Source organism: Neoarius graeffei, chromosome 19 (assembly GCF_027579695.1).
Source record: "Neoarius graeffei isolate fNeoGra1 chromosome 19, fNeoGra1.pri, whole genome shotgun sequence".
Classification (NCBI taxonomy): domain Eukaryota; kingdom Metazoa; phylum Chordata; class Actinopteri; order Siluriformes; family Ariidae; genus Neoarius; species Neoarius graeffei.
In genome coordinates, this window is record NC_083587.1 from 65,493,581 (window position 1) to 65,514,233 (window position 20,653).

The 20,653-nt window shown below is 44.0% G+C and overlaps 2 protein-coding genes across 7 annotated transcripts in view; both read left to right on the forward strand.

The window, feature by feature from the left end:
* Positions 1-223: 223 nt before the first annotated feature.
* Positions 224-1,675, forward strand: LOC132868026 (E3 ubiquitin-protein ligase NHLRC1-like). The gene has a single exon (XM_060901007.1). The coding sequence runs from the start codon at positions 309-311 to the stop codon at positions 1,509-1,511; it is 1,203 nt and encodes a 400-aa protein (XP_060756990.1). The 5' UTR covers positions 224-308; the 3' UTR covers positions 1,512-1,675.
* Positions 1,676-3,702: 2,027 nt separating this feature from the next.
* The window catches only part of kif13a (kinesin family member 13A), a 97,512-nt gene continuing 80,561 nt past the window's right edge, over positions 3,703-20,653 (forward strand). For 5 of the 6 annotated variants that reach the window (XM_060900450.1, XM_060900454.1, XM_060900453.1 and 2 more), the window contains exons 1-2: positions 3,703-4,054; positions 4,322-4,412. In XM_060900450.1, the coding sequence (XP_060756433.1) occupies positions 4,000-4,054; positions 4,322-4,412 (146 nt within the window). In that variant the 5' untranslated portion in view covers positions 3,703-3,999. The remainder of the gene's footprint in view (positions 4,055-4,321; positions 4,413-20,653) is intronic. The other variant, XM_060900451.1, reaches the window with a different exon arrangement.

Consider the following 20,653-nt stretch of genomic DNA (forward strand, 5'->3'; position numbering starts at 1 on the left):
TACAACTTATGGTGGGAAATAAAAGTGTGACTTTTCATGGAAAACACAAAATTGTCTGGGTGACCCCAAACTTTTGAACGGTAGTGTAGTTGTTGATCCTAAATTATAAATATTAAGTATGTTGGTCATTACAGTTATGACAACCTTTACCACTAGGGGGCAGCAAATACGCATTATTCTGCCTGAGTCACGTGACCCAGCGGCTTCTTGGGAAATATGGAGTCTCTCTAAGTTTCTCCTCTCTCTCTCTCTCTCTGACCTCTAAAGGAACTGAAGGCCCTCTGAGGAAACAAGCAGTATGTCACAGGATGTCTGAGACCTCCTTCACGATTCCCAGCAGAAGAGCTGAGGAGATCCTGGATGAGATCCACTCCAATCTGCTCGAGTGCAAAGTGTGTTTTGAAACATTTTCATCCAAACCCAGAGCACGAAGACCACGCAACCTTCCCTGCGGTCATGTGATCTGTCTGGGGTGTGTCTGTGCCCTGTCTCAGGCCGCATCACGCTGCCTCGAGTGTCCTTTCTGCAGGAAGCAATGCGATCAAGGTGGCACCTACGAATGCCAGATCCTCATCGACCTTCAGGAAATGATTGGTTCGTATTTCCTGCAGAAAAAGACCCGAGATTTGGAGAGAGATCTCGGGTCAGGGGTTATGCATTTACACCACACCTTCGGAGGATGGGGTCCACTCATCAACCCAACTGGTGTAGCTGTGTTTGGAGCATCGCAAGATGTTCTGGTGGCACACGGAGGGCATGAGAGAGTGACTGTGTACAATTCTCGTGGTCAGTTCTTGCGCAGTTTTGGCCGCTATGGTCACGACAACTTCGAAATCTGCCATCCTTTAGATGTTACTGTTTCTCCCGGCGACCATATTGTTGTGACGGATGCAGGAGATCGCTCAGTCAAGGTCTTTTCGTCGACAGGGAGTCCCGTAGCCACCATCTCAGACCTGTTTCAGCTTCCTTGGGGTGTTGATGTGGACCTCTTGTGGAACATCCGAGTGACCGATGCTGAAACTGGGACACTTTGGCGGATTGTCTTGGACTATGGACGCGGCATGGTTTTGTCAAAGAAGGAGGTGGTTAAAGATCTAAAGACTCCACGAGCTGTTGCTTGCTGTAGAGAATCTGGACTCATCGTAGTGGTGGAACATCTCCAGATTCAAGAAAGTCCTGAGCTGACACAGCTGAAAGTGTTCAGCAGCGATTATGTCGTCCTCAAGCAGCTGGACACTTTCAGTTTACGTCCATTGAGGCTGAGCATCTCGTCTGTAACCTTCAACAGAAACGGCGACTTAATCGTAGCTGATGTGCACCAGGGAAACGTGTGGAGTTTGGGAGATATCAGTAAAGAACCAGAGTTAATTCCACTCGTTCGAGAGGGACTGGTGCATCCTGTGGGATTAGTGGCGACTGATGAGGACACGCTGATCGTCCTGGATGCCGGGGATCACACCGTGAAGGTCTACACAACCGACACTGAGGACTTATACCGCGAGAAACAATGAAAATTCATACTGTAATTATGATGTCAAACTGTTGGGTTGTGTATCCAGTAGAACATTGGCCATCTCAAATTAAAAATAAAAAATATGGAGAACAGTTTCATTTAAATGAGTGAAATCAGCAAATTAATAAAAGTGAAATAAAATCCGGTGACAAATTATGAAAAGATTTGTTGTTTCTGATGCTTTTATTGATTTATTTATTACATTATATTACATTACATTACATTACATGGGTGTACAGTAAATATAGAAACGACTTTACACACACACATCACTGCCTACTGAACAAACTCACACTCTCAGGCTCCTATGAATGTGTGTGTCACCCAAACTAACCAGCAAAAAATGCAAATAATCCGCACAGCTCAGTGCAAAAGTTTACATACCCTCAGGACGATTAAATGGTTTTTTTTCTGAAGTGATGTTTAGTTTATTTCTTTTTGCACAGATGTTCCTTCATTATCACAAGTAACAAAAATGGTTGAATTGTGTGTTTTAGTGAAAATAGCATAAATTGCTTGAGCGTGGGTGTTTAAAAGCTTGCATCCCTCTTCCTCGATGTGATAAAAACTGCTCCGAGTAACTCAGAGTCAAACTTTTATCTTTATAACTGCATCCAATCTCTCTTTATTTTGAAGCTCCTCTCAGCTATAATATTCTGTTGATTTGTGTTTATTTTCTGGATTGTTGTCACCCACATTTCATTTATTACACTTCTGGAACTTTATATTAAAAGATAAAGAAAGTATAAACACCCCAAAATTTGAGTAAGTGTGGAAATTTTTAAAAAAGAGTGCACACATGGAGTGCAAGTGTGCAATTTATATATCAGCATAAATAAGTACACCCCCTTTGAAAAGTAACATTTTAAACAATATCTCAATGAACACAAACAATTTCCAAAATGTTGAAATAGCATCTGTTTAACTTATAACGTGAAACTAAAGTTAATAATATAAACTTAGATTACACATTTTTCAGTTTTACTCAAATTAGGGTGGTGCAAAAATGAGTACACCCCACAACAAAAACTACTACATCTAGTACTTTGTATGGCCTCCATGATTTTTAATGACGGCACCAAGTCTTCTAGGCATGGAATGAACAAGTTGGCGACATTTTGCAACATCAATCTTTTTCCATTCTTCAACAATGACTCATTACGAGGAACAACAACAACAACAACAACAATAATAATAATAATAATAATAATAATAATAATAATAATATAGTTATAAAGTCACACATTCACTGAAAGCCATGATTCCTGGAAATGTTTATCACTATGTTAAAAATATTGCAATATCGATATCTTGGTGTCATATCAGCTTACTGTAATAAAAATAAACGTTTCCCATTATTGCATGATGTAAACAAGTAAGATTTATTTATAAAAGCAGATTTAAAAGCAACTCACTGTGTACCATGTACTGTACATTGAATCATATGGAGCAAAAAAAAAAAAAAGACATATAAAACAAAATATTTTAAAAAAATAGATAAAAACATCATTCACATATAAATACTTAATTAATAATTACTTTTCATATTTAACACATAAATTAGGTATCCATTCCTCTTCAACAGAGAATGCAGTTAAAGTAGAAGAATAAAAATTAAGTATTTTAAAATATTTTAACATATTAATTGGAATAATTTATTTTAAAAAATAAAGTGTTTAAATCTGCTTTAGTGTTAAACTTCCCGCTGAATCGCCCTAAATCCTGGCCGAATCCCAAATCCCTCCCTACTTCCTGTATGAGTGAACTATTATACCTTTTGAAATAATGATTTAAACATGCTACGCAGTGCACTAGGTGTTCAGTGCGCCGCCGTTTGGAATACGGCCCCAGTTTCCCCTTCTCTCTCGCTCTGATTTCTTCTGGTCCTGTGTGTCTGTAAGGCGTTTTAAAGTTGACTTGTGTAGAAATGAGTAAAACGTCAGGAAGTTGACTTGTGTAGAAATTAGTAAAACGTCAGGAGCCACTTAAAGAGAGAGAGAGAGATGGGTTTCTGTGCCACTCAGGAACCGCTTCCGAGCGGAAGATGGCGGTCGGGATGCTGACTGAGGCTGGATTCTGAGGCCGAATCCCAAACCGCTCGGTATTGGACTCTTGAGTGTGCTACGTCGAGCGAGGACCGTGATTGTGTCACGCCCTATCTAGGGGCGCTGTAGAGGGCGTCAGGGAGGCGTTTGGGATGCAGCCCGTGAGCGGGTCTTTCCTGCCCAGAGATAAATAGAGAGCTCGGTTGGGAAGAAAAACCTGAAGTAATTATGTTGGAGTTTTGATGTGTTGTTCCTCGGGAATGGTGGGGATGGTTTTAAAGGGGTTTTTAACACCTTTTTTTTGGTCTTCAGGCGTTGTTTTTGTGCTCCTGGAGACTGCACGGAGAGTTTTGTTTGCGTTCGTCGGGCTTGCGCTTCCCCTCAGAGCGGGCTGTGCTGTAGGACGCGGCTCTGCTGCCTCACACACCGAACTGGACTAAAATGTCGGATACGAAGGTAAAAGTCGCTGTCCGAGTCCGGCCCATGAACCGCAGGGGTGAGTCGGGGATCACATCTGCATTTTCAGCCCTTTTTCCACCTCCTGTGTGTAAATAAACTCTTAGAATTTGCTCCTTGCTGCTGCTGCATCCTACAGAGTGATGGCGCAGAGGGAGAGCGGAGCAGCTCCACAGCACACTCACAACACCTCAGATCCGTTTCAGAGTTGGATATAAAGTTGAATATCTCTTCCTGAGCAAGTTGGAGAACTTTTTGTTTGTTTGTTTGTTTGTTTGTGTAATGCTGGAGTGTCTTGTGCTTGCAGAGATTGAGCTCAGCACCAAATGTGTGGTGGAAATGGAGGAGAACCAGACCATCCTGCAGCCTCCACCTTCCAACACAAAGGGAGAAAGCAGGTACACTCCGCCTCAGCAGGGACACTGAGCACACAGTTCCAGCAGCACACTCCCAGACCTGTCAGCAAATGCACCGGAAGCAGCCAGTCAGGATTGAGATGTTTGTAGAACTTAAAGTGCACATCCTGGACCAGTTTCGTGGGTTTTTTTTTTAATATGAAAGTCTGTCCCTTTACACACTCATCCAGAAGGGTAATTTTGCACAAGGCTGTCTGTCCACAGCAGAAAAAATTAAAATAGCAAAACGCGTCTGGAAAAATCCCAAGGAAGTCTGGAGCCAGGCGGCACACGGTGGTGTAGTGGTTAGCGCTGTCGCCTCACAGCAAGAAGGTGTGGAGTTTGCATGTTCTCCCCGTGGGTTTCCTCCGGGTGCTCCGGTTTCCCCCACAGTCCAAAGACATGCAGGTTAGGTTAACTGGTGACTCTAAATTGACCGTAGGTGTGAATGTGAGTGTGAATGGTTGTCTGTGTCTATGTGTCAGCCCTGTGATGACCTGGCGACTTGTCCAGGGTGTACCCCGCCTTTCGCCCGTAGTCAGCTGGGATAGGCTCCAGCTTGCCTGCGACCCTGTAGAACAGGATAAAGCGGCTACAGATAATGAGATGAGATGAGTCTGGAGCCAGATTTCTCTCTCACTGGAGCGCTTGGTCTACACTGGCTGTGCACTGAGACTGCAGCACAGTGGTGTAGTGGTTAGCACGGTCACCTCACAGCACGAAGGTTCTGGGTTCGAACCCAGCGGCCATCGAGGGCCTTTCTGTGCGGAGTTTGCATGTTCTCCCCGTGTCCGCATGGGTTTCCTCCAGGTGCTCCGGTTTCCTCCACAGTCCAAAGACATGCAGGTTAGGTTAATATGGGACGGCTTTGGGCTGAGGTGTTCTTGAGCGAAGCGCCGAACTCCCAACTGCTCCCCGGGCGCTGTTAGCATGGCTGCCCACTGCTCTGGGTATGTGTGTGTGTGTGTGCTTATTGCTCGTGTGTGTTCACTGCTTCCGATGGGTTAAATGCAGAGAGGAAATTTCACAAGTGTGTGATGAATAAAGTTGTGCTTTCTTTTTCTTTCTTTCGGTCTTTGGGAAACGATGAGCACTAATCCCATCAAGATTGGTGTTGCTACACCCTCCTATGATACATCTGTTAACCATTTTAATAATTACGTGATAACGTTGAAGAAATTTGCAGAAAACCACCAGGTCATTTTCTCATAAACAAACCAGCGCTGACGTAGGATTCAGAAGGAGGCGTCCCGCACGCAACGCCATGAAAATCAATGTTTGCCAGGAAATCCAAATGCCAAGTTTTTTCAGAGGCGGACCAATTCGCCTCAAATGGCTCGATTTCAACTGAATTTTTCTGGTATTGCACAAAGTAAAAAAATTACACAAAATGTGACAGATATTTGACCAAAGTTTAATATAAAATAGGAGAATTACATTGATCTTGCTCCTGAATTTACCCGTGATAGGCAGTTCCCGGACCTTCTTGCTGTGAGGCGACCGTGCTAATCAGCACACCACCGTGTCAGATGTAGAAACTTTAACGCTATAAAGAAGTGCAATTTAACATATCACCACTTTTTGAAAAAAAAACATGCACAAGAAGTCAAATTGTGATTGTATGTTTGGAAATTATGCTTGAAGGCTGAACATGTCCTTATTCAGATGGGATTAGTTTCACTGGTGAGGCATGTCTGGGATTTTTAGTCCTGCCAGAATCCATCGTGTTAGTCATTTTCTTTAACCCCTTGGCTGCCACCCATAATTAATTGTAATGTGCCGGGCATATCGGGCAAAAATAGGTCAAAATTGGGATATTTTGATAATCTTGTTCAGAACTTTCTATTTTTTTAATATAGAAAAATCACAAACACTGTTGTAGAGTAAAAATAAATTCTCATTGACAACGGGTCGTCAATGAGAACACCTGTCCATAAACATGAATTACTAGTACTTGAAAACACAATATACACCAAGTAACTGGGTACCATTTTTAAGATGGTCTTTGGTACGACCCAACTCTGAATAGAACTCGTGATCGACAGGTGGACACGCTAACCACTAGGCCAACGTGCCATGTAAGGTACATAAAAGGAGGTGTTTATGACGAGTAGCGTACGTCCTAAGGCACAGCGGTAAAAGGTTTCATGGCGTACGTGACCCGTCCAAGGGCGTTGAAGGGGTTAATGGTATACATCTGAAAAGATTACACGTTCTATCCTGTCAGAAAAGATGAACTGAACTTTTTCTTCACTCCAGGAAGTACTCGCTTTTTTTTTTTCTTCTTCTTCATCACCTCCCACCAAAACCGAATCAGGTTTAAAACTCAGAATGATAAAAACAAAGACGACTCTTTTTCGAAAGGATGTGTCTTATCTAAGAAAAGGAGTCGTCTTTAGGTTTTAGGCTCATTATCAAACTCCAAGAACTGGTCTAGTTTTTACACATTATGGTCATGTGACCTGCTAATGGTCAAATGTAATTTGCATGGCCACACCCGCCCCCAGTTAACAAGTGCTAATCATAATAAATGTCCAGAAAATGAATCACATCCGAATAAAAAGCTGTTTATGATCCAGGTCGAGATTACAGACGCAGTATACGAGACGTTGAAAGAAAAATCTGATAAAAAGAATTGTATGAATTTGAACCAACAAGGAAAGAAACATAAGAAAAGTTACAAAAGCAAACCTCGCCCCCAGTCCCCGCCCCTGACTCGAACCTTAAAGACCCACTGACAGTCATTTCGTATTAATTTTTAAACAAACAATATATGACTCCAAAGATGCATTCTGGTTTTGATTCTTGGTTTAACTGTCCGTTTTAAACATCAGAAGTAATTTTAAATTTCGCGCTGGGAGATTGACCTGGATAAGAACTGGGCTCATTCAGAGATGCCGGAAGTGACGTCACATCAGTGTGTCGTTTTTGTGATATTGAGCTGTGGTTTTGTGATTTCCTTGCGTGAAAAAGTTAAATGGCGTCTAACCGAAAAGGGATTATATGTGTGGCTTATGGGTGTTCTAACACCACGTCGGAAGGAGTGAAACTCCATTCCTTTCCTTGGAAAAAACACCCTGAAATAGCAAAAGAGTGGGAAAGAAACGTTTCCAAAACACGTGCGAACTGGAAGTCAACAAAATGGTCACGTCTCTGTTCAGCACATTTCGAGGAGCACTGTTTCACTTTGTCGTCCAGAACTCGAAGAACGTTTGATCCAACTTATCCACTGGTGTTGGAGCAGTCAGCTGTGCCGACGTTGTTTGACAGGCCCGGGCCGAATCAATCTGTCAAAAGAGAAACAGATGACAGCAGACCCCCCGAAGGGACGGTCAAAAAGCGAAAGTCCGGTGGTGCCTTTGCCAAAAGAGAACGAGCCAGGGTACGTGGCGATGTGTTGTTATTCAATACATGTATGTTGTTTAAAATTTGTTGTAACGTCACAAATGCGTCTTATACCATTGCATATTACTTATCAATAGGCCAAAGCAGCTAATACCAGTAATGTACAACAACTGAAAGCCCAGTACCTTGCTTCATATATTTCAGGGAAGCAAACAGCGCGCCTTTTGGCGGATGGCGCCTTTTTCACGGCTGAATCGCGCAGATCCGAATTTTTTTTTTGGTGGGGGGGGCGTTGGAGTGTCTGATTATAATTTCAAAGTAAATTCTGTATTAAAATTACTAAATAAGCAGATCTGTTACAGTTTAAATCGGGAAGCTGCGCACATTTGCTCAGTCCTGCCGCTCAGGCTGCACAAATGTGCGCAGCTTCCCGATTTAAACTGTTTTTTCCTCATCCTTATACTTCCTGTTTCATGGACTGTAACAGATTTGCTTTTTTAGTCATTTTAATACAGAATTTACTTTGAAATTATAATCAGACACTCCAACGCCCCCCCCCCCCCCCCCCCCCCCAAAAAAAAAAAATCAGATCTGTGCGATTCAGCCGTGAAAAAGGCGCCATCCGCCAAAAGGCGCGCTGTTTGCATCCCTGATATTTAGTTAGGATAATATACATGATATATGTGTGGAGTGATAGATATAAGATGTCATCCGGCATGTTTTGAAAGTTTGTGAGCCCTTTAGAGTTTTTGATATTTCTGCATAAATATGACCTAAACTTCTGGTAGCTACTGTATCTAACATGATCTAACAGGAGCTTAGACATGATGTTTTTTGGAGTGGGACCAATAGTGTGACGTGACCAGGACCATATGTTTAAGACATTATGCTGTTTAAACAGAACCTTTAATAGACGTGAGGGCAGACAATCTCGATAGCTTCCCTGCTTCATGTTTTGTTTTCATGCAATCCAGAACGACATACACTGATGTGACGTCACTCGCCCTAGCGGCAAAAACGGGCAAATGGCTCATGGCGCTTGTAGAAGCCGGGGCAAAAAACACAAAATCGGCTCTGAAATTCTTGATTTTCTACAAAGACGACCCTTTATTCAAGTTGAGTTTTGGATATTTTATTTCACAATACAGCAATAAAACAATAAATACACATATTACGTGGTGTAAAAAGTTGTCAGTGGGTCTTTAACCTCTGTCAGTTTGTGTACAAAACTTATAGGACAAATAGTCACAAATTTGTAAGTGTGAGACTATTTTGTTAAAGAAATTAGAATAGTATCAGCAAACAAAATTGAATAAAAACACGGTCACATGACATCTCAAATGACAGTATGATATTTAACTGATATCAGTGTATCGTAGACGTGATTATCGTGACATCTTTACTTATGGTCCCATTTTATCGCGGTTTAACTGGTCTATAAGAGAGGTTTAAATGAAGGTTTATGATCATTTCTTTATGTATGAAAAAACACGTGGAACATAATTGTTTTGGAACTCATGAAAACAAATTTGTTTTTTGAGTAGCGTCAGCATTCGATTTTTTTACCCCACGTAATGTCGCACTTGCAAATTTGTCACAATTCACACAACTTTTATTTTATGTAGAAATTAGTTAGGACTAGCAGCAGAGTTATGGGTGGGGTTATGGGCAGGGCAGAGTTATGGGTGGGGTTATGGGCAGGGCAGAGTTATGGGTGGGGTTATGGGCAGGGCAGAGTTATGGGTGGGGTTATGGGCCGGGCAGAGTTATGGGTGGGGTTATGGGCCGGGCAGAGTTATGGGTGGGGTTATGGGCCGGGCAGAGTTATGGGTGGGGTTTACATTCATATTTTCTTATTTTAAGCATGATGCGTATAAAATTGAACTTAATCTTGCTTGTTTGTTGAAATCACAACAATGCAAATAACAGATGGATTAAAATTTTTTTAAAAAAGGTCGTTTACTGTTTTCAATAACTAAAAAGTTATCTTAAACTGGAAATGTTATGAAAGAAATGTTATTTACCGTATCGTGAAATACCGTGACCGAGGTCTTGAAAGTACTGAGCGAGGCCCTCTGGGCCGAGGTCAGTATTCAAGGTGGAGGTCACGGTATTTCACCATACGGACCGACCTTAAGCTGGTAAATAATATATTTTATTTTTTTCTTGACCAAATTCTAACAGAAAACGAGAGCGCCCGAAAGGGAAAACCGAGCCGAGCCGCCATTTTGAATCCTCATTCACGGCTGTAATGCAAATGGCTTCCTCCTCGGTATACGAGTGCACTTCCATGGCAGGAAAAAACTACATTTTGCCGCCTATGTAGTCCCCTGTTTATACAAATAGGAGTCATTCAGGATTCAGCCATGTTTTTGCTCGGCGTTAGCAACAGTTAGAGGTTTTTAGCTTTCTCCTGAAATGTTTTCTTTTATTTCTTCTTCTTCCTCAGGGTAGTAAAACTCGCTTTCGCTGTGAACACTGTCGTTATCGCTATCCATGCTGTAAAATTAATGCTGTTCTCCTGAGAAATGCGAAAATAAATGACAAATTGCTACCATGTTTTTTGTTGTGAACGAGCGAGTCGCCAGAGGTCCGTAACTGGGGTCCATATCGTAGGATACGGACCCGCTCGCCAGCCAATCAGAGCGCAGGATTTGATGGAAACCGGACCGCGAAAAAAATGTTATTTACCAGCTGGGAGGTCCGTATGGTGAAATACCGTGACCGAGGTCTTGAAAGTACTGAGCGAGGCGCTCTGGGCCGAGGTCAGTATTCAAGGCCGAGGTCACGGTATTTCACCATACGGACCGACCTTAAGCTGGTAAATAATATATTTATTTTTTTCTTGACCAAATTCTAACAGAAAACGAGAGCGCCCGAAAGGGAAAACCGAGCCGAGCCGCCATTTTGAATCCTCATTCACGGCTGTAATGCAAATGGCTTCTTCCTCGGTATACAAGTGCACTTCCATGGCAGGAAAAAACTACATTTTGCCGCCTATGTAGTCCCCGATTTATACAAATAGGAGTCATTCAGGATTCAGCCATGTTTTTGCTCGGCGTTAGCAACAGTTAGAGGTTTTTAGCTTTCTCCTGAAATGTTTTCTTTTATTTCTTCTTCCTCAGGGTAGTAAAACTCGCTTTCGCTGTGAACGCTGTCGTTATCGCTATCCATGCTGTAAAATTAATGCTGTTCTCTTGAGAAATGCTGGCAAAAATGTATAAGATTTTTGATAATCTTATAAATAAATCTTGTTAAAAAAAGATAAATGTTGACAAAAAATGCTACTATGTTTGTTGTGAACGAGCAAGTCGCCAGAGGTCCGTAACCGGGGTCCGTACCGTAAGATACAGACCTGCTCGCCAGCCAATCAGAGCGCAGGATTTGGACCACAGAAAAAATGTAACCATCTCAAATCACTTGTACGTCCTTACGTATAATTTTGAGTCAGCTGATAAAGATATACATGTGATTTCAGGGATGTGATGTGAACGTGTGGCCTTTTTTTGTGTCTTATAGCCAGCTTTTATTAACAGTCAAACAAATGAACAAAGATTTTAGTGATTTTTGGTTGTACGTCAGAAGCTAAAGGAATTGATGACTAATGTTCTTCATGTAAACACGGCAGTAGTTATTTACAGTGTTAGTGTAATTATGCAGCGCTGATGTCCATCTGAATTATTAGCATTGTGCTAAATTTGAGCCGGGCTGCATTCCTCTCTGTGTGCGTGTGTGTGTGTGTGTGAGTGATAGGGAGGAACTGAACCATGCTGAAAAATCCTGAAATAGGCCCGAACGTATGCCTTGTTTTTATTGTCCATCTCTGAGCAGATTGAGTTTTAGGGTTTTTCTTGGGAAAAGATAAAGCTGTTGGTTGAAGAATCACATTTTTGCTTTTGGAGTGATTTTAGATTCTCTATTTACTGTGTTATTAACAGTTATTACCTGTTATTAACATGGGTGAAACATGCCAGTCTGTGCCTACAGGTAATAAACTACTCTTCTTTATTAAACTCTGTTTCAGTGAGCGTTGAGTTTGGTGTAAACTCAATGTTGCTCATCATCACCGTCACCATTTATAAAGTCTGAAGCAGGTGCAAGTAAAATATTTACTGATAAATCCAAATCTTCAGGCGTGGTTGTACACAGGGGGGCAATCAGAGCAAAAATGAGAAAAACGCTCAGAATTGGGCTTGTAAAATATAACGAACGTGTGGAAATGAGCGACTGATGTACACCATAATGATGAGAGGAAGCAGGAAACTCAAGGGGTGTTCACATGGCAACTTTTACTCCGGTGTAGCACCGGGGCTGCCCTGGTAGAGCGTTCACACGGTACAAAGTTATACCAGTGTAGCCCCTGAAAGCTGCTTAAACCGGTGCAAATCTAACCCTGCTCGGGAGGTGGTTTAAGAAATTTACTCCGGAGTAAATGCTAGTTTGCGGGGCAGCACCGATATAAAATGGGACATCTGAACGCTACAGGGGTAGACTCGCTACGCATGAGGAGAGTTGATTACATACGGGCATTGCATAATTTGCATCCTGGTATTTTGCGCTTCCAAAATGGCGAATATCAACAACAACAGAACTGCGTGTCTTCCAGTGTTGCCAGATTGGGCGGTTTTAAGTGCATTTTTGGCAGATTTGAACATATTTTGGGCTGGAAAACATCAGCAGTATCTGGCAACACTGGTGTCTTCATCCACGTTGTTTTCCCGGCGCTTGGTGATGCCATGACAACCGGGAAAAGGAAGTACATTTTCACGCATGCGCATATTTCATTTCTGCATTATTACTATCGTATAGCACGGTCGCAAAAACTGCCGTGTGAACGCAAGTGGGGCTGCACCAGTGCTCACACGCTTCTCTCTAGTAAGCAGGTTTGTGACGTGTGAACGCTCCACAAAATTTACACCGGTGTAAGATATATCGCAACAAAATACATCGGTGCAGCATCGATGCAAATATGTGCCGTGTGAACACCCGTAGAAACAGGTGTGTAAGTGTTCAGGTGAGTGAGATAAATGTGAAGGATCTGAAACAGGAGCTGCTGGATCAAGCAGTGAGGCGTGGCGTTGGTGGCAGCTCGCAGTGAGGCGTGGCGTTGGTGGCAGCCCGCAGTTATTTTGTGGACATTCCATAGCATTAAAGTTTCTCTAATTAATATAAATTCATAATTGTTGACAAATAGCTGTGGCGTATGAGGAATTAAACATTTGCTATAGCTAGTATAACAATAAACCTCATGGTGGTAATAGTGACTACTCTGTCATTGATTTAGTTTCCTATAACTGCATCACACACGCTGTATTACTCCGGACTTATCACTTAACCGATTTATCATCTCCAGTCTGTTCCACTGTCTGATGTAACGAGAGAGGCTTAAATCACTGCGGGGAAATCCTGCCTCTGATTTCATGATTCGCTAAAAGGAAACGACATGCTTGTTCTCTCTCACACACACCCTGTGAACATCCCTCGCTCCTTTGGAAAAAGCAAAGCTCGTGTGTAATGGCGTCATCTGGAAATGAGCACTAGCTCATGGCTAACTGGACAGCAGTCGGGCGTGAAGCGCTCACACACACGCACACTGACTTGCGCGCACACACTAACCCACATTTAAAGCTGTGACCTGAGGTAGAGCAGCTCAAGCAGCTTTTATCTTTCCACACACTCGAGTATGACTCGCTTCCCAGCGCCGCTAAACATCTGAATCAGTGCTTTCATTGACTTTACGTTTTAAAACCACTTCACCGTCTCGCCCTTAAATCACACTGATGGCTAAATAATCAGGCGCGTGATATACATCGTGATATTCACCACATTAAATCCCAGGACTGTCTGTTTTCCTATTTGTTCATTATATTGGTAGTATTAGTTTGGTTTATTTAGAATTCTTCGTGGAAGCTTCGTCTTTACCGCTCTGTAACGGTTTCTAAACTCACTGCATTCGAATGACCAGGAAGATGGTCATGTGACCTAACCTTGCGTTCACACTACGATAGAGCCCTGCACTCCCGTGGGAGTCCCGCGGGACCCGACGCAAAGCAGTGCGGCGCGGGACAAATTTTGAAAGCTCATTGCGGGCGCGGGCGGGAGGGGGAGTGCACAATGCGGGCGCGGGCGGGAGAGGTGATAAGCTGCAGTCCCGCTAACTAAAAACGTGTTTAAAATAAAATTTATAAATTATTAATTTATGTCTATCATATATAATTTGTGCCGGATGTTTTATTTGGCATTAATAAAAAACATTTTAAGATGCCTAAATTTGCGGATGTGGTCTAAAGCGAGAAATAGACAGTGTATAATCTGAGGAGCTGATTGTGGTTGCGCAACACTTCATATGAGAGGAGAATGAAATCGCGGTTGGAATCCTAACGCCACAGACTCGGAAGTGGGAGTGCGAGTGCGCAAAGCGAGAGCTGTCAATCAAAGCGAGAGCTGTCAATCAAAGCGAGAGCTGTCAATCAAAGCGAGAGCTGTCAATCATGAGTGCATGCAGCGCTCAACTTGGAATGTGTCAGCAGAATGTCAGAGTCTAAACAATAAACTTGCAATAAACCTAACAATGCCACCTATAAATACACAACATGTAGATCTACATAACGTTATCTGTGCCGTCTCACAGCAGTTTGCTTAGCTATTTTTAATCAGCGCAAATAGCCTTATAGCCAAAACTAGGATATGATGCTTTAATTTATGGAGATGCCTTTTGTTTACACGTGATTTCCAAATGAGGGGTATTGCAATTTTATATTAGTCTAAATGAACATCTACACCAAGTTGCAAGCATCAGGGGAAGATTATGGACGCACCAAATTTGGCTTAACGGTCATTTAATGGTGAAATGCCGTTCGCACTGTCGGCCAACTTCGGGTTGTTTCTCTGAATTCCGACAATAAACGAGACCATTCGAACACATCTGAAAACATCGTGGTTTGAACTGTGTTGGTTCAAATCAACTTGGTTCAGACCAAGTTGGTACTACAGCTTTGGGAAACAGTCGTTTTTTGGATGTTAGTTAGTTCAAACTTGCATCGTACCCAGTGTTGGGCACGTTACTTTCAAAAAGTAATTAGTTATAGTTACTAGTTACTTTTCCCAAAAAGTAACTGAGTTAGTAACGGAGTTACTTTGTCATAAAAGTAACTAATTACCAGGGAAAGTAATTATTCCGTTACATTTTGTCTCCCCTCAAAAAAAAAATCAAATTCAATTAGTGTAATCATAATAAAAGTGAATGTTAAATGTGTTTAATGACTGAAATGGACACTTAACAGAACCAGTTAGTAACGTTATCTACACTATATTAATATTTTTGTGGGACAATGTGAGATAAGACATCTATCAAATGTAATATATTTTTGCAGTTATTAAAATTATGTTACTAATTACTGGCCACTGACGAGGACAAACGCTTTGTTCCTCGACATAATGTGCATTGCACGTAAACACTCTTGCCTTTTATTTCAAGTAATGAAAAGTAATGGCTGTATTTCCAGTGTGAAAGCGCAGTGCTGGGCTGACCGCTCGCCATCGCTGGGTCTTCCAATTGAAAGAGCGCGCAGTAGTGCAGTAGGCGTGGCCTACCTACATATGTTGTCCAAATCTACTCTGATTGGCTTACTGTGCCGTTGTCTTGTGTCTCCACGCCCCACACTAAAGCAGAGTAAAGAAAGGCTGAGCGAGCAGCGTGCCAGATGAGAACAGCTTTAATAAAGTAACGCATAGTATTTTATTGTAAGTAACGGGAACGGCGTTATAACGATGTAAAAAGTAATTAGTTAGATTACTCGTTACTAAAAAGAGTAACGCCGTTAGTAACGCCGTTTATTTCTAACGCCGTTATTCCCATCACTGATCGTACTGTATTGGTTTAATGCTAACTTGGTTGGTTGTTTGGGAAACGCACCCCTGAACGTGAGCTGTAGATATTTATGCTCAAATCCACTCAAAGTAGGGGGCGGGGCACCATCACGCTGTGTCTTTAAATTATATTAATTTCTTATAGGCCTACTTGTATTTCCTAGAATGTAAATGTGAGGAGTGACATATAAGCCATGTACAATATTCTTAACATGCACTGTAGATGTTGGTAGGTGTGTTGGGTATCTCTGTAAAGCCTCAGCTGCGCATGCCGCCTGGTAACGCGCACCCTCGCTACGTGCGCTAGGTGAAGGATCGGTCAGTGGAGAGCTCAGATAAGCTCAGCATGTTTAATTCCCCAAGCCAATGACAAGAACTTTCGTGAGAAATAACGTGAACGTCTGCATCATGCGGGATTTGCAGGTGGGAGCGGGACAAAATCATAATTCTTTGCGGGAGCGGGACTGAAAATTCTGTCCCGCGCAGACCTCTACACTACGAACCAGCTTGCCTTACTTGTAGTTTGTCTCTTGTGGGCGTGGCCTGATCATCCAGCCCTTTTTAGCTCAGAAGGAGCCGAAACGTATCGCTGAAAATCGGTTGCTTGAGATCCTGTATGCGCCGTGCTAGTTTTTCGTACTAGCCTCGTTAGCAGATTAGCAGCACAGGCTAGCCGTACTAGCTACATAGACTCACCAGAAGCGACTTAATTTTTTTCTAAACATTGGTAGCTGTCGTACACATCTGCATCTTTTCGAACAGCTGCATCAAAAGGCAGCATAACACATTGGACTGAGGAATCCGAGGCTGTCGTTTGGAGTTATCGCCTTACAGCGTCGTATTTAATTTGCAAAAAATTGAGCTCTCAATTCAGATGTTGCAGAAAGCACAGCTTTGGGGTGTGTACTTGCTGTTAGTCAAAATAACAATAATCTTGCTGGAGTAATCTGTGTCAGGACTTGTCTAATCGCTGTGAGAGATCTGTTGGACCTTGTGGGCCTGTTTTTTTGTTTTTTTCTCTCGAGTTCTCTCAGGCTGGTGTGTGTGTGTGTGTGTGCGCGTTTCCAGCTGATGTGACTACTCGCCAAAAACGAAATGTGAGAAGATGGCATTGTTTATCCTTTTGTTGAAAGAGTTAAGGCAGCATCTGGACGCCTTTGTGCACGTTACGATGTTTTTCAGGGACGTTTGAAAATATCGTGGTCATATCGAATGATTTTTACATTTCATAATAAATAAATTCCTGTAATGCTTCAATAATAGATCTGACATCTGTTTAGGAAATGTTGTTTTTCCATTTTCAGGTACTGATGCTACACATGCAGTATATTTACACCTGTATTAACCACAACTGAAAAACGAGCAGAGAATTAAAGTAGGAAGTTATACATATTTAATATTGCAGGACTTTTCTGACTTTCAGCAGCTGTGTGTTAGAAGAAGGATAGAAGAGGAATTTTTGGTCTTTGGAAGAATTTTTCTGCTCCATGACATTTAGCTGAAGATAATTATCCACGAGTTATTAACATGCCGACGAGCTGTAACAGTATTGTATACAACCGTAGCGTCTTTTTTTTATTTTGCTGCTGATTTTATTTTATTTATTTATTATTTTTTTGCGTGATCCTCGGCTCCATGTGCTTCTGTCTTTCTAACAGTTTGAGTAAACAGATGGTGTTAAATGAAGAGAGAATGTGTCTTGAGGGCATGAAGGGGGAGTTTCATTCCCATTCATTGAGCATGTGCAGCAGTGTGAGGCTCACACTCTGGTTTCAAAACTTTCCACGAGGTGACACGGTAAATCAGATTTGAAATATGAGTGAGAGAGAGGCAGAGGTGCAAGAGGTGTGTGTGTGTGTGTAAGAGACGCAAGCACCTGAGACAGACAGACAGGTGGGTATTTAGCCGGCGGTGACGTGTCGATGTTAGATATGAAGACTATGCAGAGGGGTTTTCCAGCCTAATAATGATCAGAGCAGGCTGACAGGTGTCTTCTCCCCCCCCACCCCCATATCCCTCCCACTATCCCATCATGCCTCACTCCAGTGTTCAGAGGGCGAGGTGATTAGCGAAAGCTCACTTTCATCTGATACTGCTCTGCACCAGTGAAGCGTGTAATTTTCCCTTCATCCCGTCACCAACTATCAGAGGCTCAGAGGGATTTCACACCGCATTCAGAGTTCCTACACTGTCTCGTCGCTGTAATTAGATTCCTGGAGAAGTGGGTGGGTGTGGGGTTTGATCTCACAGCGAGTCTACATAACCTCCAGAACCTCAACATAATCTCCTTTCTGCCCCTCAAAAAAAACCTTAACGCTTAGAATTAGTTTAACAAATCAGCTCTTAGCTGTGCTGGAGTCTTGACTGTGTTCCTGCTTCCAGTTCAACTGTAACCAATCAGACCGCAGGTCCCGCCTCCAAACCCACTGTAACCAGTTGGACCTCATTTTTCACTGTCAATACAATAGTAACCAATGAGATTGCAGATCCCACCTCTAATGCCACTGAAATCAGAATACACTTCCTGCCAGTAATGTCACTGTAACCAGTCAGAACATTGTCCTTCTATAACCAATAGCACATAGTTCCCGCCCCCAGGGTGGCTTTACCCAATCAGACTACAGCTCCTGCATACCAGTATCACTGTAACCAGTCAGACCACACTTCTTATCCCCAGTGCCACTGTAAGCAATCAGACCTGCCTACTCTAGTTCCCGCCTACAACAATCAGCTCAGTTCTTGCCCCAGTGATGCTATAACCAGATGAAAATTCTCACCCCCAATGGTGGTGCTTTTATCAATCGGACCACGGTTTCCACCCCCTGGACTACTGTAACTAATTAGAACCCATCCCTAATATCACTGTAGCCAAGCAGACTGCAGTTCCCGCCCCCCCATGTCACTGTAGCCAAGAGGACTGCAGTTCCCGCCCCCATGTGTCACTGTAGCCAAGCGGGCTGGAGTCCCCCCCCCCCCCCCCCCCGTGTCACTGTAGCCAAGCGGGCTGCAATTCCCGCCCCCATGTGTCACTGTAGCCAAGAGGACTGCAGTTCCCGCCCCCATGTGTCACTGTAGCCAAGCGGGCTGCAGCCCCCCCGTGTCACTATAGCCAAGCGGGCTGCAGTTCCCGCCCCCCCCCCGTGTCACTGTAGCCAAGCGGGCTGCAGTTCCCGCCCCCATGTGTCACTGTAGCCAAGCGGACTACAGTTCCCGCCCCCCCCATGTCACTGTAGCCAAGCGGGCTGCAGTTCCCGCCCCCCCCCCCGTGTCACTGTAGCCAAGAGGACTGCAGTTCCCACCCCCATGTGTCACTGTAGCCAAGCGGGCTGCAGTCCCCCCCCGTGTCACTATAGCCAAGCGGGCTGCAGTTCCCGCCCCCATCCCGTGTCACTGTAGCCAAGCGGGCTGCAGTTCCCGCCCCCATCCCGTGTCACTGTAGCCAAGCGGGCTGCAGTTCCCGCCCCCATCCCGTGTCACTGTAGCCAAGCGGGCTGCAGTTCCCGCCTCCATGTGTCACTGTAGCCAAGCGGGCTGCAGTTCCCGCCCCCATGTGTCACTGTAGCCAAGCGGGCTGCAGTTCCCGCCCCCATGTGTCACTGTAGCCAAGCGGGCTGCAGTTCCCGCCCCCATGTGTCACTGTAGCCAAGCGGGCTGCAGTTCCCGCCCCCATGTGTCACTGTAGCCAAGCGGGCTGCAGTCCCCCCCTCATGTCACTGTAGCCAAGCGGGCTGCAGCCCCCCCCCCCCCGTGTCACTGTAGCCAAGCGGGCTGCAGCCCCCCCCCCTCGTGTCACTGTAGCCAAGCGGGCTGCAGCCCCCCCCCCCCTCGTGTCACTGTAGCCAAGCGGGCTGCAGCCCCCCCCCGTGTCACTGTAGCCAAGCGGGCTGCAGTTCCCTATGGCGGTCCGTGTCCCCCCCCCCCCCCGTGTCACTGTAGCCAAGCGGACTACAGTTCCCGCCCCCCCCCCGTGTCACTGTAGCCAAGCGGGCTGCAGTTCCCGCCCCCCCCATGTCACTGTAGCCAAGAGGACTGCAGTTCCTGCCCCCCTGTGTCACACAGTGCGTTTACATGCACATAGAGAAAATCAAATTTCTACCGTTGCTTGACTGAAATCGAAGTTCTGAATGCCATGGAAACACCTTGGCTCGGCTGAAATCGAACCGAATTGGATTTCTCGTAATCAAGCTACGCGACCTAGATTATGCGATTGTAGCCGAGCTACTTAGTGCATGTAAACCCTATCGAGCTACGTAGTCGAGCTACTTACTTCAGCACTGCCCCTTCCGGAAGTGACGAGTGACGAGACCACAAGCGGGAAACACAACAGCCTCGGTCGGCATGACAACAGTAGTAGAAACGTGCACTTCTGGAGCAATGAGGAGATAGAGTTCATGCTCATTCAGCTTAAGGAGTTGAATATATATATATATATAATCTCGATGTTGATGTCCTCATCGTCGTTCTTCTTGTGAACACGGAACTGATAACTTTGTTTACTCTCTTGAATAGCTCTTCTTCATGACGACAACCGGAAGTGTACCAACACGATGGGGCGTGTAGTGCCACCTGTGGCTCGGGTGCACAATGCACCTCACACAATAGCTCGATTTCCTTGTGTGCATGTAGGATTGGATTTCTCTGGCACCCCTGCTGGGACCCTTTGCTCGATTACCGACAGTAGCTCGATTTGGATGTGCATGTAAACGCACTTACTGTAGCCAAGTGGACTGCAGTTCCCACCCCCCTGTGTCACTGTCGCCATGTGTTCCCGTCCCCTGAAAAACTGTACACGATCACAAAAATTGTTACTCTTCAGAAATCAAAGGGATCACACAAAAACCCTATCAGTTCTCACCCAATGGTTCTTTGGGTTTGACCCCCCCCGAGGGGGCAAATTCACCAGAGTTTCATAACTGCTACACCACCTGATCGTCTTTACAGAGTTGTGTTTGGGATTAAAATAAAAACAGAGAAAAAAACGGATGATGTGTTTATAAACCAATCTGTTACTGTGTGTAGCAAAGGGAAAC

What these genes read in the sequence shown, in the direction of transcription:
- LOC132868026 (XM_060901007.1), top strand. Translation starts at nt 309, where the DNA reads ATGTCTGAGACCTCCTTCACGATTCCCAGCAGAAGAGCTGAGGAGATC.